General features: G+C 33.7%; 1 protein-coding gene across 5 annotated transcripts in view; it reads right to left on the bottom strand.

The window, feature by feature from the left end:
- The window catches only part of DMXL1 (Dmx like 1), a 183,729-nt gene that overhangs the window by 38,641 nt on the left and 118,417 nt on the right, over positions 1 to 26,671 (bottom strand). For 3 of the 5 annotated variants that reach the window (XM_079145658.1, XM_079145660.1, XM_079145661.1), the window contains 7 exons: positions 22,611 to 22,789; positions 14,672 to 14,808; positions 12,289 to 12,374; positions 11,031 to 11,232; positions 9,453 to 9,570; positions 6,403 to 6,465; positions 210 to 296 (listed from right to left, as the gene is read on the bottom strand). In XM_079145658.1, coding sequence (XP_079001784.1) covers positions 210 to 296; positions 6,403 to 6,465; positions 9,453 to 9,570; positions 11,031 to 11,232; positions 12,289 to 12,374; positions 14,672 to 14,808; positions 22,611 to 22,789 — 872 coding nt within the window. Of the gene's footprint in view, positions 1 to 209; positions 297 to 1,267; positions 1,295 to 6,402; positions 6,466 to 9,452; positions 9,571 to 11,030; positions 11,233 to 12,288; positions 12,375 to 14,671; positions 14,809 to 22,610; positions 22,790 to 26,671 lie in introns of those variants that run through there. The other 2 variants (XM_079145662.1, XM_079145659.1) reach the window with 2 other exon arrangements.

Raw genomic sequence — 26,671 nt, 5'->3', positions numbered from 1 at the left:
AACACTATCAGTTATATTTCCCAATTACATAATAAAATAACATTACCAAATAATATAATCATTTTATAAAATAAAACTTATTCAGATTATAATTTAAGGAGTGTAAAGTAGTTTTGGAAAAGAGAAATACAAACACTAAACTTACAAAACACAATATTCTTCAACTATGAATTTTAAGTTAAAGAAAAGAAAAAAATCTCCATCCTTACTTTATTAACAGCAAAGGCAGTAATGATATCAGATTCCTTATGAATAATTCTTGCTTTACCTCCAGGATATCCCAAATCTGCTTCTATCTAGAGGGAAGAAAATAAAATATGACTTTAAGAACAGACCAAATAGTATACCAATCTAGCACTTGGTACTTGCACAAATTGTTTAGATATTTCAATTCGAAAGGTGCTATAATATATGTAAATTATCCCTACAATAAAATTTACTGGACAAGAGGAATTTGAAGTTTTTCAAACTTGTTTTTTTCACATACAAAAAGGTAGTTGATACAATACACAACTTCATTAACTGATATCCTCCCAAGCTACAATGAATTAACTTTAAAGGACCAAACATTTTAATCACTGAATTGAGATTTATTTACCAAGTTTCTTAGTACTGTAATTGTTTAATAGTATTTTACATGTATGAAATGGTCAGATGGTAATATTACAGGTTGTGTGGACCACAAATGGTTACTGTTGCATATTTTTCTTTTTTTCCCAAACAATATTTCAAAAATTTAAAGACCATTCTTAGCTCATGGGTTATACAAAACCATGTTGGGTTTGACCAGGCAACTACTATAGTTTACTGATTTCTGGTCTAAATAATTTTCAATTTATACAGGAAAAAACCCTGAAATCCCAAAGGCATGGTAGCTCCTCCAAGCTAAGTAAACCATAATTCAATGTGGTTTATACAAGGGGCAAATATCTAGAGAAGGTGTACATAACATCTTTAAATTCAGAGAAGAAACTATATAAAACCAACATTTACTAAAATAAATAGAAGTTGGAATGAGGAAGTAATTATTAAGAGTTTGAAACATTGCTTAATGTTGGTTATTACTTCATTTTATTTTATCTTCACTAACCTTCAATCTTTTAAATGAATTATAAAATGTTTCACAGCTCACTATAAAATGCAGAAAACATTAATTTGTAATTAGCATATAACAAATTTATTTCCTGCATAATTTAGATAAGAATACCACTAATGCCTACCTGCTGACCACAGAACTCATAGGGTTGGAAATATTTTTTTAAATGGCAACTAAGATGATTGTTCAATTGCAGAGCTAAAAGAGATTTAGACAATAACCAAATCAAAATACCACTATGAAAAGAAAATCATAGTCCTTAGTTGTTAATATGTCAAATATAGTTTAATCTAAAATATAATTTGCTTATAAACAAAAATATTTCAATGTTTGCTGAACATTCTGGCTTGAGAGTCAACTTGTCTTCTAAGGAGTCTTACCTCTGGCCCAGCAAGAATGGACAAGTCAAATTCTGTAATTTTTAAACAAAAATCCCAACTTACCCATTCATTTGCTTGGTATCTAAAATACACTGTTTGTACTATTAGGTTTTGAAGAAACTGGAGGCAGAGAGATATTTCCACAGCACAAAGGGATCTACTATTTGCTGGCAATTATTGGATTGAGGGGAGCATATTGGTTTCACCTGGGGAGCTTTTTCCAAGTGCAGAAGGAAAACTCAAGCAGATATAAATGTCAAAAACTTTCTCAATGTAGAAATATATTCTTGTTCTCTATTATCTAAAAACAATGTTTCTCAGTAAAATGGTGTCTAAATGACCTGCAGAAGAATGAAATGAGGTGATTTTTTAAATACAAAGATTCTAAACCCTATGTCAGATGCCTATTTAGAACCACATAACCATGGGGCAAAACAACGGTGCCTAGCATCTCAAGGGTCTTAGGCACACTAAATTTGAGTGTGACTAAGCAGGGTAGGAGATAAGACTGGAAAAAGAAGAAGGGTTCAGCTCATGCAGGGATTTAAAAACTATAATAAAGAGTTCAGATACTAGAGAGGGATGAGAAACCACTGGAAGAGTTTGAAAATTCTGATTGGTGTGAGCTAAAACATAAAAGGTGTGAGAATGGCTGCCAGAAAGTCAATGAAGAAGCTGCTAATTACAGTGGCTTAAGTTAGTGGGAGTGATGGTGGATTGAATTAGAGGACAGTATAAATGGTGGTTTATCCCAATAGATAAGAAATAGATAATCTGAATTGCCCTATATCTGTTAAGAGAATTTGAATTTACAATTAAAAAATTCAAAGATTCTACCAAACACTTCAGAAATAATACTACTGTATCTATATAAATTCTTCCAAAAATTTAGAAGAATCCTTGCCAATCCATTCTATGAAAGGCTAAGATAAATCTAATATCAACACAAAGCAAAAAATGTAAAAGAAAACTATAAACCAAAATCCTTCATGAATATAGGTGCAAAAATTCTTAAAATTTGAACAAATAAAAACTGACAACATATAAATGGGATAACACATAATGGCCAAGTAGGCCAAAGTGGGCCCCTGAATGAAGACTAGTTTTTTTTTTTTTTTTTTTTAAGTATCAGGGATTGAAATCAGGGGCACTTGGCTACTGAGCCACATCATCTGCCCTTATTTTGTATTTTATTGAGTCTTACTGAGTTGCTTAGGGCCTCACTTTTGCTGAGGCTGGCTTTGAATTCAAGATCCTCCTGCTTCAGCCTCCCAAAGCCTCTGGGTTTACAAGCGTGAGTCACCGTGCCTGGTGAAAGACTAGTTTAACATTAAAACAAAACAAAACAAAACAAAAAAAACTCCATAAATTTATTTAGCCACACCAACAGACTAACAAGAAAAAAGCCATATGGTCATCTCAATAGCAAAACAAGAAAAAATATCCAAAAAACAAACCATTTAACAAAATCCACCATCCCTTCCTGATTAAATGGGGAGAAAAGACCAGTGGGCTGATTTAGAATTTGAAAAGATGCCTGGAAAAATCATCAAGGAGAGCCAGCATTGGCTGGTAGAACTGCTTCCTGGCATCAAAGCAGAACCAGATAAAGGTAATACCTGTTATTTCCTTGTGGTCACTGCTGGCCTCCAGGATTCCAACTTTGAGAGAGGGACTTTAATTATTCCTTCCAGAAAAATACTCAAAGAAGGAACCTAAAGTACATTTCATGACCAAAGTTTATTTTCTTAATGTAGACAGGTCAGGAAGAATATGTTTATGTATTCTGAAAGTCAAGTGGTCCACAGCACCACAGATTCCCATAATTCTGCTATTGACTCAGCTTTGTTAAGTGTTCCTAATTCAGATAATCCATTAGCAAATGATGTAGCACAGCAGTGAGAGACCAACCAAGTCCAAGCCACAGAAATACCTAAAGCATGGACTAGGATGTCTGTCACGAATGGTATTTAAATCAATCTGATTATCAAAAGCACACCATCGAAAGAGCATCACTCCTGTTCTATAAAGTCACATTCATTTTTTGTTGCAATTAATGGACATTCAGTCTTAGAAACATTACAGAATAAAAGTTAGGACATCTTCAGTCCTTTGGTGATTAAATACGCATTATCGAATCTATATTTTTTCTCAATTCAGTGTTGTATAAAGCAGAAGCAGATGCTAGAATCTGGATTGTTGGGAAAGGTTTAAAAGCAGTGGACCTCAGCTTTTATTCATTCCCTGGTCATGGGGGAAATGAATAAAGCACAGTGTGTGAAGATAAAGTATAAAGCACGGTGTATTCAGTATAAAGCATAGTGAACAAAGGTAGTTTTCAGGGTTTGCTGCGGAGTGTTTACTTTAAGATCCTATAGATGAATGAGAATGCTTGTTCAAATTGACACTAAACAAATATCACAACCCCCACTAAAAAGATTGTGACTTTGCTGTCAACTATAGATCTCCCTTCAACAAAAAGTTTGCGACAATTCTGTATGACTTGTCTGGAATCTTCTGTAAATCTTATGTTTTAGTAAAATATTTTTTGTTATTAAAAAACTCTCAGCAAGCTAAGAATACAAAGAAAATTCCCCAAGCTTATACGGGCAACTACAACAAACCTACAGGTAATCCATATTGAAAAAGCTAACGCTAGCAGGGCATTGTGGTGCATACCTGTAATCCCAGAAGCTCAGGAGGCTGAGGCAGGAGGATTGCAAGTTCAAAGCCAGTCTCAGTAACTTAGCAAGGCCCTAAGCTACTCAGAGAGACCCTGTCTCTAAATAAAAATGTTAAAAAAGGGATGGAGATGTGGCTCTGTGGTTAAGCACCCCTGGGTTCAATCCCTGGTACTAATAAAAAGAAAAACTAAATGCTTTCTTCTAATATATCAGAAACAAGTCTGTTCTCAATATTTTTATTCGATATTGGACTGGAAGTTCTAGTCAGTGGGATAAAGAAAAGCAAGCAAATAAGCAAGAAAGCTAGTTACCTTGCTTTGAAGAAGGATATATCCAAGAGCAATTTTAACATCAAGATTATAAAGCTACAGTAACGAGTAAGTGTGCAACTAGCATGAAGATGAAAAACAGATAGATGGACCAAAGCAGAGTCCAGAAACAGACCTACACATTCGTGTCACTGATTTTTGAAAAGGCAATTCAGTGGATGAAAGGATAATGTCTTCAACAAAAGACATTGTAAAGAGAATAAAGAGACTACAAATTGAAACCACGATGAACTATCATTACACTAGAATGGATAAAATTAAAAAGTTTACTATACAAAGTATCACTAAGAATGTGAAGTAACTAAAATTTCAAATGCTGATGAGAAGAGTGTAAAATGATATAGCCACACCTACCATATGATCCAGTCATTCTACATCTAGGCATTTATTTACATAACAGAAACAAAAACCTATGTCATAAATCAGCCTTAAGCAGGAATTTTCAAAGCAGGCTTTAATAAGATAGTCCCAAAATGGAATCAGCTCAACTGTTGAACAGGTAAACAGATAAACTCATGCATGTTCATACAATGTAATGCATGCATATCAGCAATAAAAAAGAATGAACTATTGACACCTACCAAGACATGGAGAAATCTCAAAATAATTACGTTTATTGAAAGGTAAAAGCAAAAAATGATATATGATTCCATTTACATAAAATACCAGAAAATGCAAATTAATTTATAATGTCAGGAATCAGATCTCTAGTTGTTTGGGGAAAAGTACAGGGGAGAGGGAAAAAACAGGGAGGGATTAAAGTTGGGGGGGTGGACAAATGCATCATCTTGATGGTGGTAATAGCTTCACAAATATGTACATAATCCAAAATTGAAAAAGTTTTACACTTTAAATATATGCAGTTAGTTTAAATCACACTTACCTAATAAGTATGTTTTTTAAAAAGGTATAGCAAAGGGCTTAAAAATGCTGGCTTTCAAAATGATTATGATGTTGACCAAAGAGAATGATTGCATTTAGATGCAGTATGGAGATAACTTTAGAAATACAACATTTTATGAACAGGATCAAAAGGAAAATCTTTGGATAAGAATTCTTGATAATGTACAGGGAATAATAACAATTACCCAAGCAAAGAAAAAACATCAGAAAATTTTAAAGTATGAATCACATATATTCTGCTAAAGTTCTAGTTATGATATACATTTATATCAACTAAGTTTTATTAACTGTATAAAAAGATTTCTTCTACTTTGAGATTTCTTTGAAAAAGAAAAAAAAAGATAGAATTAGTAGACTTCAAAAAATCTTTTGAGAATTTTTTTCCCCTAAAAATCACTCTGCTAGGGTTATCTAATTATTAGTAAATCAAACAGAATATGAAAAACAAGTCATATATCAACCTAATGATGTCATATTTGTACATGCAATTCCAGAACATCTGGGAAAATTTCATGATTATATAAATTCTCATCTGTTCTGCTTTGGTTCTTAAGTACTATGAGTACTTACTATGTACATAACATACAGCATTGTGCTATATGTTATTCCTATCTCTAAAATAAGTGCTATATAATAGTATTTGCTATATTTTTAGAAATTAATATCCTGGGAGAGAAATTTTAATTTCAAAAATAGGTACTTGAAAAATGGCACAATCCTACTATGCTTTTACAACTGCTAGAGTAATTTACATTTATTAAGAACTTCATTTGTATGTACTCAGAAAAATCTGTAGCCAAAATAGGATACATTCAACTTCCTTTAAAATTGCATTCTCTTGCTTAACAAAAGAAAAAGCATTTTTATGACTTGCTAAAATGAAAGAATAATTTAAGGGAACAATACTTTCATTCCATTGGGAACAAAGTCCAGTTAAAAACTAAAATGCAAATATTTTGTTCTTCTGGTTAAGAATGCAATTTCTAATTTCAGTTGAATGATATTTGTACCTTATTGAAGTTTGGCTCCTCCATCATAGAATTTTTGATGGTTTCATTGTTGTCCTCTAATGACTTCATTAAGAAAGAATAATCACATGACAAAGTAAAGATGAGATGTAACATGCAAAATACTGGGGATATTTTTAAAAATTATATTTTTAACCAATTTACTTAGGAAAGGACATGGATCTGCATTGTTATTCTTAAATTTCATATACCCTTAAAAAAAGTATGTGTGAAAGTGCATTGATAAGAGCAGGAAAACTTAATAGCTCACAACTCATTAACCACCACTAAAAATTTTATCCTACTGCATAAAAATTTTTACTCACTTTTCAAACGCTGATATCAAAGCAAAATTGATTCTGAAGTACTTTATATTTAAAAATTCTGAACTACTAGTTCTACAGTACTATCACCTAAAAAATCAAACTGTTTTTTATAGATACCACTATGTCTTATTTCCATAAAATATGACCTCTTGGGAAATCCTTCTGGTTAGGAAATTTCAGTTTTACCTTTCTAATTCTCTCCTACTGATTTCGCCAGAAAGAGTCAGTAAGTTGCTTGAAGGTGCAACCCCCTTTTTAAAAGGGGGTATTAGCATGTTAAAAAAAAAAAAAAAGGGTTCAAAACTTTAATTCTCACAAAATGAAAGAAAACAGAAAAAAGGAGTGGAACAAAGATGACAGCTATCAAGTCCCAATTTTTTGTAGGGAATGGCTCAGTCTATTTGCAGTCATCTGTACTTAATTTCCAAATAAGAACAAATAGGGAAGATATTCTATTTTTAAAACGCATGCACTAGTAAACTACATTATATAGGAAAAAGAAAAGATCTCAGGATACATCAGGACTTTAAGGTCAGATGAAGAAATAAGGTCAGATAAAGCAGCACATAAAGGAATAAAAAAAAAAAAAAACAACCAGCAGCAGTCTCAAAATATTCCCCATCATCTTGCAACCAAAACATAGGGCCTGTCATATATTTATCTTCTAAGTAGTTAAAAAGTCACAGTAATTTTAATGTAACTACTATTTTATGAAATTAAGAGATGGAGTGTAAATTTGTAAATACCAAAAACAGGCTAGTCAACTTTCCAGAGAAGATTAAGGCAACAACAAATTTCTCATAACTACCAATGACTGGGCCAGTTAAATCTATTGATCAAAAACATTGCGAAGTACAGAGTGAAACGATCATTTTGTAGATAAAGAACCTAAACTTCAGAGAAAATATTTAGCTTACTGACAGTTACAAAGCTGTTAGTTCAACACTATGTTCATGATTTTATTAAAATAATTGCAATAAAAGTAATTTTAAATTTTTCTTAAGGTAATAATGACACTCCAAAGAAAACTAGAAACGAAATAAGAAAGAAATTTAAAAATGTGTAGCTGTATTCATTACCTGCTATTCTTATGCATTCTGGCTTGGTTATACACTAATCTAGTGTCCCTTAATGATTCTATTCCTGAATCAATTAGACAATAGAAATTTACATATTCATATTAAAAAGTGCACTAGAGAAAGTAGTAAGCAAATATGACTTTATACAAAATGATGCACCACATCAGAATGCTGTAAATATTTGTAATACATTATTTGAGAAAAAGATAAATTTAAAATAAAACATTATCTTTCCAATAAACAACTTAGTCTTATACTCCTCTCTAGTTAATTTTATTTATCCAAGCATTTTCTTGAATTGTCTTAATGGTAACTTACACACTAAACATCTAAGACATTTCAAATAAGGTTAAATTAACAAAATAAACAAAAATAACAAAATAAAATGTTTCCCTAGATTTCATATTAAAAGTCTTCTAAGTCAGCAAGAATATTATATAATATTCTGTTTCATGGCATGGTCAATTTGAATGTGTTTGCAAAATTAGGCAAATAATAAATAAAAGCACCTACAGCTGCCTCCTGTGAATTAGTACTTAAATTGAAAGACAACAAAATATATGTGATTTTCCTCTTATTTAAGGTTTGATGTCATCTTGCTTTTTGCTTACTTGTCTATTATAAAGTCATATTCCATTGCCTAAATTTTTTCCTTCCATTTTAAAAACTGTAAAAGCTTACTTTCAGACTAGTTCAGTGCTACTCAAAATGTGGTCTATAGACCAGCTGCCAGTTTTAGACTTTTTTTTTGGACAGTAAGGGTGGAGGAAGGGGGACTAAACCCAGGGGCGCTTTACCACTGAGCTACAATCCTGGTCTTTTTTATTTATTTTTTATTTCGAAACAGGGTCTCACTTCGTTGGTTAGGGACTTGCCAAGTTGCCGAGGCTGGTCTTGAACTTGCGATTCTCCTGCCTCAGCCTCCCAAGTAGCTGGGATCACAGGTGTGCACCACCACACCCGGCAGTTTTGAACTCTTTGCTACTGGTTCAGGGGAGATAAAGAATCAACTACATAACTATGTCTACTATTTAGTTCACCTGATATTTTTTAGTAGCGAAACTTTCTCAATGAAGGAAGCAAGATGTTCATTTACATTCAGATGCAAGTTCCCCGTATTATCAGACTGGTACTTTTTAGTAGCACTGAACTAAATGACAAAAAAATAACCATTATGATGATAATATCAAAGTATAATCAACCAATTACAGTATAATTATAAGTTGAGTTTGTAAAATTTCATTTAAGCATATCCACAGAATAATACATATTTAAAATGTTTTCAGTAGACAAATCAAGTTTCAATTAAACTTGTAACAGAGCCTTAACCACCACATGAAAATCCTAGGAAATTTCTACTATGTTTTTTAATTAAGTGATCATTGTAACACAATAAACAAGAGACAACACAATCTTAAATATCCACTAGGAAAAAGAATGCCCCAAATATATCCAAATTAATTACTATAAATTAAAGTGATTGATGAAAATACTGCTCCTCTCCTTTTGAATCACTTGACTAAGCATTAGTTGCACATTTTTAATATAAAAACGGGTTTTAGAAAAACTATAAAATGTATCTCACTTTTCATGATAATATGAAAGATTTCTGTAATAAAATAGTAAAGAGGTTTTAACTTCTACAGACCTCATTTAGACATCGTTTCTTTGTGAATATATTTCTGATAAAGGTTTCTTGAATTTCTTCTTGTTTCACCAAATACTGCCAAAGCCTCTTCACAGATAATGCCAGATGATGTTTGGATCTACACAGAGACAGTAAATTTAATTAAGGCCTTCAGATATTTCTGAATAACTGACTTCCTTGGTGTTATATGAATGTTTATTATAATAAGTTAACTAGAATCACACCATATGATGTAGGAAGCATCCAGCGAGTTTACTTTTTCTTTTTCTTTTTTTTTTTTTTTTTGGTACTGGGGATTGAACCTAGGGTCACTTTGTCACTGAGCTTCAACCCCAGTGTTTTTTATTTTTATTTTGAGAGAAGGCCTCACTTTATTAGCGCCTCACTAAATTGCTGAGGCTGGCCTAGAACTTGCAATCCTCCTGCCTCAGTCTTCCAAGTTGCTGAAATTACCAGGTGTGTACCACTGTGACCAACCAGTCAACCATCAGACAGTAAATGTTTTAGGCTTTGTGTGTCATATGGTTTCTATCACAACCACTCAACTCTGTCACTGTAGTGGGAAAGTTGTTCAGGTTGAACACCTCTAATTTGAAATGCTTCAAAATACAAAATGTTCTGAAATCTGAAACTTTTTAGTTGTTGACAGTGTAAGTTTTGAATTTTGAGTTAGGGATGTTCAATGGTGAAGTCTATGTAAACATTCCAAATTCCAAAAAATTCTAAAATCTGAAATACTTCTGACCCCAAGCATCTTGGATAAGGAATACACAACCTATAATACACAACTGACAATGGTATGGCTGTGATCAATAACACTTTATTTTTAAAAAGCAGGAGGGCTAAATTTAGGAAGAAGGGTTGGGCACAGTTTGCTGAACCCAAATCTAGGGACACAAGATATAACAAAAATAGGTACGATTACTAGAAGAGAACTAGAAGCACAGCTACTGAAAGTGTTGTCAGAGGACACATACCCAACCGCATACTCTTTTTTATTGATCAGTAATAAGAGCTTTTGCAAGAGCATAAGCTATCCACAACATTAAACCAGTAAGCGCACTGTTTACTACAGTGAACTGTACTTTTGTAGTAAGACTTTCTAGATAAAACAGGCACTGAATTGATTTACCTTTTGGCTTAACTTTCTCATCTCATGGACAGTAAAACAGGTGATGACTGGTTCTTTTCAAGAGTGCTGCTCTAAAGTAGGTATCAACATACTATGGCTCAAAGGCCAAAACTAGCCTGTCCCATTTAAAAAAAAAAATTTACTGGACCACAGCCAAACCAATACATATTTATGTATGGTATAAGATGGCTGATTTTATTCTACAATGGCAGAGTTAAGTAACTGTGACTAGCACATCTCAAAAATCTAAAATATTTACTATCTGGACCTTTGTGAGAAAAGTTTGCAAACCTCTGAACTACCACAGGCATTACAGAAAGACACTGACATGAGCCTAGAACAGAAAATAAAACACAGACCTTAAATATTTTTTCTCTAAATACTACCTGACAACATTCTGATTTAGTAAAACTCCTATTTAAAACAATATCTATAGGAAAACTTACTTGAAAGGAGTGTTTGTAGGTTCCAGTAAAGCTTTGTGGCGCAGAATAGCAGGACCAGCAGACAGACTCTCTTCAGAGGTATGACTTGAGATATAGTTTTGAGGAGGTCCACCATGGATTTCAAGCCGTCGAAGAAGAACTTGTTCCCAACATTGAAGAGTTTTTAGAACCGCATGACAAAGAGGTGAACTAACTGGAAGTTCTAAAAAGGGAAAATATAAATGACCTACATTTGCCTTCTGCAGTAAAATGCTATATTCAATTGTAGGAAAGACTGAATTAAGCTATTAATACACATTTCAGCATGTGATAAGTGGGCATGAAAATGTGGAAGGTTGAGAAAACAACATTATAAATCTGTACAAGTATTTTGATTTTTACTGTCCCTGACTTTTTTACATGAAAAATGTATCTGAAGATTAGGAAAATATGTGTGGGAGAAAAATTAACTGCTTTAAAACCTTTGAATCAGTTCTGTATGACATATAACTTAAAGATTTGTTTAGAAAATGAATAATACAAAAATGCTAAATAATACTTGAGAAGAAACTCAGTGCTTTTTTTTACCCTTCCATATTCCTGAATCCTGATCCCATTTTATTTTATAACTATTTCTGTTATTTACCTCCCCATATCTACATAACGAGCATATAAACTGTTCATAATTTTTAATTTTGTAAATGATCTACTCATTTGTTGCTAAAGATTATGAGAATAATCTTTTCCTCCTTTCATCATAACTATATAGTCGCATAAAAATTTGGTTAATTCTGTATTTTAATATTTTCATACATAAATAATATAAAATACTTACATATCTTATAACCACTTGTATTTCATATATATAAAGAGTATATATAAATGAAAACACTTTTCACAGCTGAAACATTTGGTATACTATCATACCCCTTTCTTTCCTATTCAAGCATTACCTCCTTTGTTGTTAACAATTATGAGTTTTATGTTTGCTTAGTTTCTGCATGTTTACCATTACTAAATCCTCCAACATTTAGATAGCTATAATATAGTCTCATTATAGTTAATCATATCAGGTTCAATGCTTCTGATTTCTTGGACACTGCCCTCCTCAAGCACCTAATTACATGACAGGCGCATTTATTGATGGCTGGTTTAGTTAAACAAACAAACAAATTTTTAACAATAGGAAGTCTTTAAGCTTTTCTCCACTATTTAAAAAGTATACAGAATAGTAAACCAAAGCAATGGCACCATTGGTTTATATTAAAATGTTTATTACCTGCAAGATCATGACCTGCAAAGGGATAGAATGTCTTCAAATTATTAAGCACCAACTGCACCATTGCCAATCGCATCAATGACCAACTAAAAACAAAGCAAAAATGGATCCATTAAGGATTTATGTAGGGATTTAGAGTACAACATTTGACCAGCAACTTCACTATTAGCAATCTACCTTGAAGGTGTACCCCCACAAAAACAAAATAATATAATACATGCAGTTATATCAGGATTATCTACTATAGCAGAGGAGTAAGAATAATCAAATTGTATTGGCTAAATAACTGCAGTTTTGAAGTATGGAATTTTAGGGTAACCATAAAAAAGAATAAATAAGAATCTCTAAGTGTTAATAAGGAGAGAACTCCACGAAGGAACAAGGAAGTTTTAGAACATTAGATATGGTGTGCTACATAATCTGTGTAAGAAAGCAAGGGAGATAAAATTATACAGATTTATTTGTTTATTTTTGCAAATGGAAGGATGAATCAGAAACTTTAAAAACCTGTCAAATGAAAACTAACAAAAGAGGTTATCTGTAGAGGGCAAAAGGAAGAATTTTTAAAATACGAGATTTCTCATTTGATTTTTTATGAAAGAAATGTTCAGTTTCTCTTTAATTTTAAGTGGAACACACTTATTTCTTAAGTATTTGCTTTTAAATAATTTTTGTGGTAAATTACATATAATGTAACATTTACCATTTTAACCATCTTTAAGTGTATAGTTCAACAGCAGTAAGTATATTCACATAGTTATTCGACCTTGACCAGCATCCATCTCTAGAACTCTTTTGTTATTGCAAAATTGAAACTTCATAGTTCAACAACAACTACTTATTGTCCAGGCCGCGACAACCTCCAACTGCCAGTCTCTATGCATTAGACTATTCTAAGAAAATCACATAGGTAGGATCACACACTATTTACCAGTTTTGTGACTGGTGTATTTCATTTAGCCTAATGTCCTTAAGACATTATGCTGTAGCATTTGTTAGAATTTCCTTCCTTTATAAGGCTGAATAATTTTCCAATGTATGTACAATATCACATTTTGCTTATTCATTCATCTGCCAAGAAACACTTGGATTGTTTCTACCCACTGGTTACTATGAATACTACTGCTACAAACATGGACATACAAAAATCTGTTTCAGTGCCTACTTTCAATTCTTTTGAGTACATACTCAGAAATGGAATTGCTGGGTCATGTGTAATTCTATTTTTAATTTTTTGAGGAATCATTATACCATTTTCGAAAGCGAATGAAGTATTTTATATTCCCACCAGAAGGAAACAAAGGTTCTAATTTCTCCCCATTTCTGTCATCATTCTTTGGATATTTTTTGTATTAGCCATCCTTATGGGTACCAGATGGCATCCCACTACATGTTTAATTTGCATTTTCCTAGTGATTACAGCATCTTTTCATGTGTTTATTGATCATTCTTCGGAGACATGTTTATTCAAATCCTTTGGCCATTATTTAATTGGGTTGTTTTTTTCTTTTTGAGTTATACATTGACTTCAGAATCATGCAAATGTTTTTCATATTGAAAAAGTAAACTTAACAGAAAAACAAATCCAATATACCAGTTAAGTAATATGTCAAAATAATTTTTCAATAAATATTTAATTGTCCCTAATATACTTACTCCTTTTCATAAATTTGTATTAACATATTTTGTCTTTATAAATTATATATACCTTTAGATGTAAGCAACACATCAACATACAAGATAGTACACTATCTACTCATGAATGTAGGAATAATACAACAACTGGAGGTAGGAATGAGTATTTTGAACAGTTATGATTTTTATAATATATGGAAAACTTTTTAAGACAGTACTTTAATGACATAGTACTAACATTTTGCTGAAGAGACAATCGATTTTCGAGGCTGAAATTGTGGAATTTAGGAACCAAAAAGCAAAGGATAATGTGAGAAGATTTGTGAGGAACGATAAAAATTATAGATGGTCTACTCATGTAAAATCAAAAGTTAACTGACACTGGGTATGGTGGTACATGCCTGTAATCCCAGTGGTTTGAGTCTGGGTAGAAGGAATGAAAGTTCAAAGCCAGCCTCAGCAACTTAGCAAGACCCTGATTCAAAATTTAAAAAAAAAAAATTTAAAAGGGTGGGGGATGTGGCTCAGTAATAAAGCATCTCTGGGTTTAATTGCTGGTTCAAAAAGAAAAAAAAAGTTTAACTGACAAATTCTGATGAAGGAAGGCAAGGTAACAATTTCAAGAACAACTATAGAAATGTGTGTGTGTACTAATTTATGAAGCTACTAATTGCACATGTATTATTTTCAAAAATATTACACAAGCCAGGATGATTAAAAAAAAAGATTAAAATGTAATATTCCATACCTATATGAATTTGAATTAGAATGCTCTTGGAGATGAAAATCTGAAGCTAAAACATCATCATTATCATCATCATCGTCACTTTCCAAACTCTCCTCTGAATCATATTCAGCTTTACTTTGGGAAGGTGGTAGAAAAGGCTGAAACAAAAATATTACACAATTTGTTATCCAAATATCTTATTTAATACATTCAAACATATAGTTAATAGTAACAACTCATCCCATTTGCAGGTGGTTCATCATAAGTCACTAGTATTTGCAATATGATGCCTGTGACATCACTTTAACACAATTTCCTTACTTATTCATCCATTCTACAAAAAATTTCTTAAGTATTCATTATGTGCCTATTAAAGATTTATGTAGGGATTTTAAAAAGTACAAGAAAAAGAATGGTATAAGAATTTTTGGGATAGATGTTGTAACTGTCTTCACAGAGCTTACTTACATTTTAGTGGTAAAGGTAAGGACGTAACAGAAAACTAAGTAAAAATTATATTAAGTCCTACAAAGGGAAAAATAAAAGAACCTGGAGAGTGCTTGCATGTGCAAGATGTAAGGCCCCAGGTTCAATCCTCAGTACCACACAAAACAAGGAAAAAAAGAATTGAGAAGAAGACCATAAGTTGATCATGAAAGACAAAGATTTCTTTGAAAAGAGGCATTTAAGTGAGATCTTATGGACTAAAAGGAAAAAATCATATAATAAGAGGGAATGAAAGCATTTTAGGTAGTGGAAATCCCACGTTGAAAGGCTTTAACTTGTGAAAGAGTTTGGTATGAAAAAAAGCAAGTTTCACCAAAGGCTGCTAAACAACAGGGTAAGTGTTGGAAGAAAGGTTAAAGAGACTAGCAGGTAACAGTTCTGGCAGGGGCTGGTAGGTCAAAATAAAGGAGTATAATGTGCTGCTACTAATGAGTTTTAGGCAGAGAATAGGAATTGAGACTTGATAATCACTATGACTACTCTCTTAGAAGAAAAATGACGACAAGAGTAGAAATGGAGCGATCCAAGATGGCGGACTAGAGAGTGACTGCATCTCCAGTCGCTCCAGAACCCAGGATTCAAGAAGGGGAGGCACTGAGAGACTCGGACTAAAATAGAGCCACGGGATGAGTCTCCCCCACCTGGTGAAGCTCGGCCTGGGCGGCAGGCCCGAATAGGGGCGGCTTATCAGACTAGGCCAGGGCAGCTAGAGTCTTCCCCAGGCAGCCCTGCGCACTCTGGCAGTGGGCTCCTCCCATATGGCCAGCTTCTCCAGCTTCTCGGAGCAGGCCCCCCAGTGAGAGCCTTTCTGCACAGAACCAGCTCCAAGTCCCTGAGTCAGCGGGGTGAGCTCCGGCCCCCAAGTAGCTTCAGGGACCAGGACAGAGCAGCCAAGGACTTCCCCAAGTAGCCCAGCACCCTGCGGCGGGAAGCACCTTTTTAGGTTAGCTTCTCGGAGCAGACCGCCCAGTGAGAGCCTTTCTACACAGAGCCAGCCACAAGTTCCCAAGCCAGCGGAGACCTCCGACCTGCAAGCAGCCTCTGGGACCAGGGCAGGGCAGCCAGAGACCTCTCCAGGTGGCCCAGCCCCCTCTAGCCGCAGGCTTTCTCCGCGGGGCGATCCAAGATGGCGGACTAGATGGTGACTGCATCTCCAGTCTCTCCAGAACCGGGGTTCAAGAAGGGGAGGCACTGAGAGACTCGGACTAAAATAGAGCCACGGGGTGAGTCTGCCCACCCGGTGAAGCTCGGCCCAGGCTGCAGGCCCAGATTCGGGCGGCTTATAAGAGTAGGGCAGGGCAGCTAGAGTCTTCCCCAGGCAGCCCTGCATATTCCGGCGGTGGGCTCCTCCCACACGGCCAGCTTCTTGGAGCAGGCCCCCCCAGTGAGAGCCTTTCCACACAGAGCCAGCTCCAAGTCCTGGAACCAGTAGTGGGCTAGGGGCAGCTTTCTTTGGAAGCACTGCATTATCAAGTTACTCCAAGACTTCAGGCTACTGAAGGCTGGGAGGTGATACACTGGAAATCTACAGGGACACATAAGCCAATAGAGGAAATCTGCAATATCTCAGAGTCCCACTGACATCTGACCAATATGAGAAAACAAGGGAAGAAAATGTCCCAAACAAACCTAGATACTATATCAATAAAACCCAATGACAGCACAGCAGAAGAAATGTCAGAAAGGGAGTTCAGAATGTACATAATTAAAACAATCAGAGAAGCAAACGAGGAGATGAAAGAGCAAATGCAGGCACTGAAGGAGGAGATGAAAGAGCAAATGCAGGCATTAAATGATCGCACCAATCAACAGTTAAAAGAGCAAATATGGGAAGCAAAAGATCATTTCAATAAAGAGTTAGAGATACTGAAAAAAAACCAAACAGAAATCCTTGAAATGAAGGAAACAATAAACCAAGTTAAAAACTCCATAGAAAGCATAACCAATAGGATAGAACACCTGGAAGACAGAACCTCAGATATTGAAGACAAAATATTTAATCTTGAAAACAAAGTTGACCAAACAGAGAAGATGGTAAGAAATCATAAACAGAATCTACAAGAATTATGGGATATCATGAAAAGGCCAAATTTAAGAATTATTGGGATTGAGGAAGGCTTAGAGAAACAAACCAAAGGAATGAACAATCTATTCAATGAAATAATATCAGAAAATTTCCCAAATCTGAAGAATGAAATGGAAAACCAGGTACAAGAGGCTTATAGGACTCCAAATATACAAAATTACAACAGACCCACACCAAGGCACATTATTATGAAAATACCTAACATACAAAATAAAGACAGAATTTTAAAGGCCGCGAGAGAAAAGAATCAAATTACATTCAGGGGGAAACCAATAAGAATATCAGCAGATTTTTCAATCCAGACCCTAAAAGCTAGAAGGGCCTGGAACAACATTTACCAAGCCCTGAAAGAAAAAGGATGCCAACCAAGAATCTTATACCCAGCAAAACTTACTTTCAGATTTGACGATGAAATAAGATCCTTCCATGATAAACAAAAGCTAAAGGAATTTACAAAAAGAAAGCCGGCATTGCAGAACATTCTCAGCAAAATATTCCATGAGGAAGAGATGAAAAACAACGATGCAAATCAGCAACGGGAGGAATTAGCCTAAAGGAATAGGCAAATAAAGGGGAAACCAAATCATGTCAAAAAACAAAAAATGAGTCAAATGATTGGGAATACAAAGCATATCACAATAATAACCCTGAATGTTAATGGCCTGAACTCATCAATCAAAAGACATAGACTGGCAGAATGGATTAAAAAGAAAAATCCAACAATTTGCTGCCTGCAAGAGACTCATCTCATAGAAAGAGATACCCATAGACTAAAGGTGAAAGGATGGGAAAAAAAACATACCATGCACACGGACACAGCAAAAAAGCTGGAGTATCCATCCTCATTTCAGATAAGTGGACTTCAAGCCAAAACTAGTCAGAAGGGATAAAGAAGGACATTACATACTGCTTAAGGGAAGCATAAATCAGCAAGACATAACAATCATAAATATCTAGCCCCGAACATTGGCTCATCCATGTTAGTCAAACATATCCTTCTCAATTCCAGAAATCAAACAGACCACAACACAATAATACTAGGCAATTTTAACACAATTCTCTCACCGCTGGATAGATCGTCCAAACAAAAATTGAATAAAGAAACCATAGATCTCAACAACACAATCAACAATTTAGACTTAACAGACTTATATAGAATATATCATCCAACAAAGAACGAATACACTTTCTTCTCAGCAGCACATGGATCCTTCTCTAAAATAGACCATGTCCTATGCCACAAAGCTACTGTTAGCAAATACAAGAAGATAGAGATACTACCTTGTACTCTATCAGATCATAATGGATTGAAATTAGAAATAAATGACAGAATAAAAAACAGAAACTTCTCCAATACCTGGAGATTAAATAATACACTATTATATGATGAATGGATAACAGAAGACATCAGGAGGGAAATAAAAAAATTCTTAGAAGTAAATGAGAACAAACACACATCATATCAAAATCTCTGGGACATTATGAAAGCAGTACTTAGAGGAAGATTTATTTCATGGGGTGCATTCAACAAAAGAAGTAGAAATCAACAAATAAATGACTTAACACTACAGCTCAAAGCCCTAGAAAAAGAAGAGCAGACCAACACCAAAAGTAGTAGAAGACAGGAAATAGTTAAAATCAGAGCCGAAATCAACGAAATTGAAACAAAAGAAACAGTCGGAAAAATTAACAAAATAAATAGTTGGTTCTTTGAAAAAATAAAATTGATAAACCCTTAGCCACACTAACAAAGAGAAAGAGGGAGAAAACTCAAATTACTAAAATTCGGAATGAACAAGGGAATATCACAACAGACACGAGTGAAATATAAATCATAATTAGAAGCTATTTTGAAAATCTATACTCCAACAAAACAGAAAACCTCGAAGACATCAACAAGTTTCTAGAGACATACGAATTACCTAAACTGAACAAGGAGGACATACACAACTTAAATAAATCAATTTCAAGCAATGAAATCGAAGAGGTCATCAAAAGCCTACCAAAAAAGAAAAGTCCGGGACCAGATGGGTTCTCAGCCGAGTTCTACAAAACCTTTAAAGAAGAGCTCATTCCAATACTCCTCACAGTATTCCATAAAATAGAAGAGGAGGGAACCCTCCCAAACTCATTCTATGAAGCCAATATCACCCTGATACCTAAACCAGACAGAGACTCATCGAGGAAAGAAAATTTCAGACCAATATCCTTAATGGACATCGACGCAAAAATTCTCAACAAAATTTTAGCAAATCGCATACAAAAATATATTAAAAAGGTAGTGCACCACGATCAAGTGGGTTTTATCCCAGGGATGCAAGGTTGGTTCAACATCCGGAAATCAATAAATGTCATTCACCATATCAACAGACTTAAAGTCAAGAATCACATGATTATTTCGATAGATGCAGAAAAAGCATTTGATAAAATACAATATTTCTTCATGTTCAAAACACTAGAAAAAATTGGGGTAGTGGGAACATTCCTTAACATTGTAAAGGCCATCTATGCTAAGCCCATGGCCAATATCATTCTAAATGGTGAAAAACTGAAAGCATTCCCTCTAAAAATTGGAACAAGGCAGGGATGCCCTCTTTCACCACTTCTATTCAATATCATTCTTGAGACTCTAGCCAGAGCAATTAGACAAATCAAAGAAATTAAAGGGATACAAATTGGAAAAGATGAACTCAAACCAACCCTGTTCGCTGATGACATGATTATATATTTAGAGGAACCTGGAGATTGCACCAGAAAACTCTTAGAAATCATAAGTGAATTCAGTAACTTATAAAGTGATGTAAATTATGAGTGAGAGTTAGTTTAGTTGTAGAGCACTTGCCTAACTTGCATTTGTGAGGTCCTGGGTTCAATCCTCAGTACCACCTGGGGTGGGTAGAGGTTAATGAGAACAGGATGGAAAAAATGTATGAAATTTTAAAAGTTATAAAATACTGGCTCTCGGGAAGTTCAACACAGCATGCAGGGTGGAACTTCTGGAATAGCTCAGTTAAGTAAGGAACTTATTAAATCCTCTCCAACATGACAATAAAGCAGGACGAAGTTTTAAAAAATAAGCACAGCAAGTTGACCAAATGCACACAGCACAGAGAAGATTTAAGAAAATCTACTGAATCTGAATAAACCAAGAGATTCTGGCATGTTGGTCAGGGGCTACTACTCCCTTTCCCTTTCAAGATGGGGCTATCTTTTAAATTCCCTGTCCATGGGCATTATCAAAAACAACAGATACCTCAGTCTCAAATAATTAGGGACAACTAATATCTCAAATAGCTTGTGGTTGTAATATAGATTGGGACAAGGGCAGACCAGTCAGAAATTTAACAAGGAGACCCAGGTACATGACAGTTAAAAGTTTTGCTAAACAACAATTCCATATCCAGCAAAAATACCTTTCAAAAATGAAGGTGAAATTAAAGACATTCACAGATAAAATGCTTATTAAACATTTGTTGAATGAATGAATGTCTCTGCAAAAGACAATGAGGAATAAAGAGACAAAAACTCCATTACCTGAATCATGTTGGCTATGAGAGAAATAAAAATTCAAAGGTTTTGCGGCCTGGGCTTAATGTCATCAGAGAATAGATAAATGCAATTAATACAATCCAGTAAAAAGAACATCCAGAAGTTCAGGATGTGAAGAATTTGGCTGATCAGACGAAAGGTAGAAGATAGGCAGTTCTTGCTTTGTATAGTAGTGCAGTACTGTAAAAAACAATCATGTAAGCTGGGTGTGGTAGTGTACAACTGTAATCCCAGCTACTTGGCAGAATGAGGCAGGAAAATCACGAGTGTGAGGCCAGCCTCAGAACTTAGTGAGACCTTGTGTCAAACTAAATAATTTTTTAAAAGACTGGGGGTGTGGCTTGGTGGTAGAGGGTCCCTGGGTTCAATCCCCAGTACCCAGGTTTGGGGCAGGAGAAAGCACACAAACAGAAATAAAATACATCTTAATAATCAATGGGAAAAATCACAAATGTTCTGTGACCTTTAAAAATATTTGTCAAAACACTAACAACTCTTACTGTTGGGTATAAATGTCTAGAAAACACTTTATAAAATAGTGACATATTAGGTAAATTGTAACTCATATATTAGAAATACTAAGAAGTGTTTGATTTGTAAAAAGCTTCCCAACAATAGTTTGAATAGTATTTGCCTTCTAACTATAACTTATAAAGCAACCATCTTTTCTATACCTTAAAGAACTGTCATATTTATAAATTTGTGTCAGCTTCTAGCACTTTACTTTTTGTACTTTTAGTGTTGTAAATCTCTTTAATGTGAAGGTTTTTTTTTTTGGTCAGTATCACTATCTTTGGAACATCTTCATCTTTTCCTCACAACTTCCTAAATTTATGTTGATAAGTTGACCTTCACTAAATACCTGTCTGTATATCTAGACTCTTTCAAATGGTAGCAATGCTGACATTCCCAGTAATATTTTCTGTATTCCATTTATGTTGTATTTCATTCTCAGTACTATCACCCTTTTTTTTTTTTTTTGCTGTTGTTGCACTTTCATTACAGTTGATCAATTCCCTCTTTATTAACTAATTTTGAAAAATATCACAAGTTTATCAAGGGAGACAAAAAAACAGTAACTACATGCTGTGCTGTGTGTGAACTGAATAGCAGGTGCTAAATGATCAAACACTGACAAAATTTGAAAGAACTGATGTGAATGCTCAATGATCATGAGATTTTTCTGTTATTTATATACTGTTCTGTGAAATAGAGGGCTAACAGGAGAGTTTATACTTCATGCAATTATTCAAATTTACCATACTATGGTAAATTAAATTTGAATCATGTTATTGAGGGAATGTTATTCAATTCAACACTAGTGATTGAAATTTGTATCTATCAAACACATGGGAATGCCTGTAGTATTAAAAAAGAATGAGGGGCTAGGGATATAGCTCTGTGGTAGAGCACCTGACAAGCATGCAGAAGACCCTGGGTTTGATACCCAGCAGTGGGGAAAGAAAAAGAGAAAAGAATGAGCATGATGATAGATGAACAGGACACTTCTGATCTTGGTTCTTAAACCCCTATCAATCATATTATCACTGGAGTGTTAAATAAATTCTTTTTATCCTATTTAATAACTTTATTTTGTTTAAAATATGGAAGTCAAAGTTTACAAAAAGCCACCATCAAATTTATTCATAAACACTCACAAAATAAACATTTTTTTTTTGGACTGTAGCCAGACACAAAAGAATATCTTTTAAAAGCAGTGTAGAAAAGTATCTGGAAGCACCAACAAGCGCACTTATTTTAAACACCTTTATTTCCATTTCACCATGTAAATATTAACATAGATAGTATTTTTATTACCTTGGCTATGAAATAGTCCCAGATACTGAGTTCAGGTGGGATGAACTTCTCTTTGACTGTCAGTGACTCCTGGCTTACCGGTGGTGAGGAGGAGGTCAGTGGAGCAGATTCTCTGCAAGATATTTTTGATGGCCTAAAACGTTTGTTCTGTTTTTCTCCTTCTTCAACTAGTGAAGAAACTAAGAAGAAAAAGTATTATTAAAGTATTATTTTCACTGTAGTTATTTCACCTGTCTTTATATAAGAGCTATTACAATAAGCATATACAAAAAAAACAAGGTATGATTATGAAAGTGTAGAGCAGGTAAGGAAATAGGTAGGAGAAGGGAGCCCCAAATCCCTTTGTATAGAAACTTCTTCTTTTATCTGAACTCTGTGAATGCTGACTTATCTACTGTATATATAGGATAATAGGATATAATTTCTGCCTGTAAGTAGTTCCACAATTTATCTAAAAACATGATAGGAAATTTACTATACCCATCTACTTGGAGGTGTTATTGATGTTGTTTTTGGTGTATGTGTTGGGGGGATGAAGTAGGCGGCTCTCTGGGGATTGAACCAAGGGTCCCATGCATGTTAAGAACATGCTCTACCATTAAACTATCACCCCTGAGCCACAACTTTGTTTTTTAAAGGATATGATGGAATATCAATATTAATTAAAGAAAATTCATTTCTGAGATCTTCAGTAATCATTTGGCATTAAATCTACATACAAAAACCACATTTTTCACCAAAAATACTTAAAAATTCAAGTGTCATAATTACTTATTTAAACTGATTCGCACCTTTGGAAATGGTTCAGAGATGGAATTTTTTAGTCAATGGAAACACAAAGAAAAAAGAGAAAATGCAATCTTTACTGTTTTACTTTCTAAACACTCTATAATTAGCATTTTCTTAGTATTTTACTCTGGAATCCTAAAGACATTAGCATTAAAAAAAAGAAAAGTCTGACAAATTTTTAATCAATAGTAGTCACAAGTAGAAAATTCCCCACTCAGGAGTGTAGCACAGTGGTAGAACTCTTCCCTAGCATGCAAGAGGCCCTGAGTTCAAGCCCCAGCACAAGCAGCAAATAACCTGTAGAGAATTAAGTATTTTGTAATAGACAGTAAATAATTCACATTAAGGCACACCAATACTCTTCAATGGGTCCAATGAGTTTTACTTACCTCCCAAGGGGATGCAAACATTTGTACTGTAATACAACATTTTATTGTTTAAAGCTACTCAGCTTGCAGACACAGCATGCACATGCAAATATATCAAGCTACAGTCAAGCTGAATTTAATATAGTAATTTGGTTATTTCAAAAAACAGGAAAGAAGGAAAAAAATGTTAGAATTCTAAGAATATAAATAGTGGCACCATTATTACTTAACCTTTCAAATTATTTTAAAAAGAACTATCATATTAAATGTAAAATTTTTCTTTGTTCTTAATAGCTGATATTCAAAAATCAAGTTTCCAGTATACCTACTGCATACATTAAAATGCATCCTAAAACTAAAGTGAAGTGAACCTGGATGCAGAGTTTATGAATTATAAGGGGGATGGGGAGGCTAAAAAGTGGCTAAAGAAAAATGAGGGCATGCATGGGGAAAATGTCAGACAACCAAGTTAAGTTGTGGCATAAATTTAAAAAATGTAGTTCTTAGTTTGTACATAGAAAGTACTTCCAAAAGAAGGCTTTCATGTCAAGATTGTAGATGGTGGGGACTAACATATCTTCCTTCCATTAAAAATCTATTTCTCACCCTCAGCACATTCTGTAATATGTTTTTCTCAGGACTGAAAAAGTAACTCAGAAAAACCTCAAAACGGAAATGGAGAAATGATTAAGAGGCTATGTTTAAGGAATGGGAATGAAAGTATTAGGTAAACAAGAATGATAATACTGCTATTTATAATAAGTTCTGCTATACTACTTGATTTGCTACCACATATATACTACTGTGATTAAAATTCAAAAATAAAAGGTTATTAGTCAATATTTATATATTCCATTCATTATTATAAAAGATAATGAAATTAATATTGACTCTACATTTAAACATAATTTCTTTAAAAATTGAACTTAATCAGCAGGACTATCTCATTCTCCATTTTTTAATCAAAAATATCTTTGTCTGTGGGTTTCCTATTCAGTGTGTGAGAAGATACATGAAACTTCAGGGGGCATATCATCCTGGAACTTCAAATATCACCAATATATATATGGAGAAGGTAAATTATTTAACTGACAGTTTAAAATATTTTATGTTGAAAGAAATACATAGAGAATATAAATGTCATGTAAGTTTAATATAAAATAGATCTCATATCCATTTCTTGCTTTCAACTAGACAATTTAGTCTAAATCCTCTGTCTCAGGTATATATTCACTTTCCTTTATCATCAGGGGCACTTCAGGTAAAAAGTTTAAGTATAAACGTATATGAACACAAATTAAGTATAAAAACAAATTCTTAAAATTAAATGTATAACACTTTTACAAGTAAACTTCAAAGATTTCAAAGAGTAATGATTAAAGAAGCAATGAATTAAAGGTACTTTTCAATCATCAAAGAATAAGGTAATAACATTTAAAAAATCTGATATATGATACTATTCAGCCATTAGAAAGCTTGTTTGATTCTCTGGGTTTTCCCAGAATCATTACCTGTACAGTACCCTTGTATCTTGAAGTGTTAAAAGGAGGAAGAAAATGGATTTGGTCAATGTTTCATATCAGATCAACAGTATGACACATAAATATGTACATACTGGGGGTTTGCTCAAAAATGTTTTGTGGACAGGGTTATGTAATCAGAAGTCCAGAGATCACTATTCTACAATATTACTTAAAGTTTTCAATCTCTCCAAGGGCCACAATATTGTTCTATCTATAAGATTTCAGCTCAAACTCAACAAATCTTATTAAGAATTTGAATGTAACTTACACATATAATGGAATATTACTCAGCCTTAAAAAGGAGGAAAAATTCTGTCACATGCTACAAATGGATAAACCTTGAGGACATTATGCTAAATGAAATAAACCATTAAAAAAAAAAACAAATGTTGTGTAATTCCACTTATATGCAGTATCTAAGTCAAATTTCTGTAAACAGAAACTAAAAGGTGGTTACAAAGGTTTAGGAACAGGAGAAAAAGGGAGTTGTTGAATGATCATAGTTTCAGATTTGTAAGATGAAAACAGTTCTGAAGATCTGTTTCACAACAATGTGAATATACTTAACACTATTGGTCATACACTTTAAAAAGTCAACATGGTAAATTTGATGTTTTTTTACTCATAATTTACATCAGACTGGAGAAAAATATATATGTAAAATTAGGTCTAGGGGCATAGTTCAGTAATAGAACACTTGCCTAGCATGTGTAAGGCCTTGGATTTGATTTGTAAGGCCTTGGATTTGATTTTCAGTACCCCTTCCCCTACTTGCCACAATTAGAATGAAGGAAATATATCCAAGTCATTTTCCTGTAGGACTTGGAACTGCCAAAAGTATTAGAAAACAAGGTTGGGAGAGAGCATCATGTACAGCATCAGAAATATTAAATAAAGTCTAGGTTAGACGATGAGATGTTCCTTTTTGTATAAAGTTATACAAAAACTTTGATTTATTCGGTTTTAGGAGTAAAGTATCTGTAAAGGTGTAGACATGTGCATTTCTTAGAGAATTTATTTTAACTTTTATCTACCTTTATTATATAAGAATTTGTCTTCCCTAATTATTTATAAAATTAATGAACAGAACGTGTTTTAAACTTAAATTTATATTATATAGCCCTCACACAAAGTACATCTAAGATACTAAAAATGTATTCCCTTTCCCAGGAAAATTAGATATTCTTTTATTGTGGGTCTTTTAAAAGTTCTTGATAATAAATCACCAATTTAAAAATGTTTGGCATGTTTAAAATACCAATTTTAAATATGCTGAAATTTTACCTTTCTGGTTAAGAAATTTTGCTAAAGGAATGACAGCAATATGTGATAATCACAAAATACTGAATATAATATGTGATAATCACTGAATACTGAACTT

Source organism: Sciurus vulgaris (assembly GCF_902686455.1).
Source record: "Sciurus vulgaris genome assembly, chromosome: 6".
NCBI lineage: Eukaryota > Metazoa > Chordata > Mammalia > Rodentia > Sciuridae > Sciurus > Sciurus vulgaris.
Note: the sequence above shows the minus strand (reverse complement) of the source record. Positions and strands in the feature narration are given on the sequence as shown.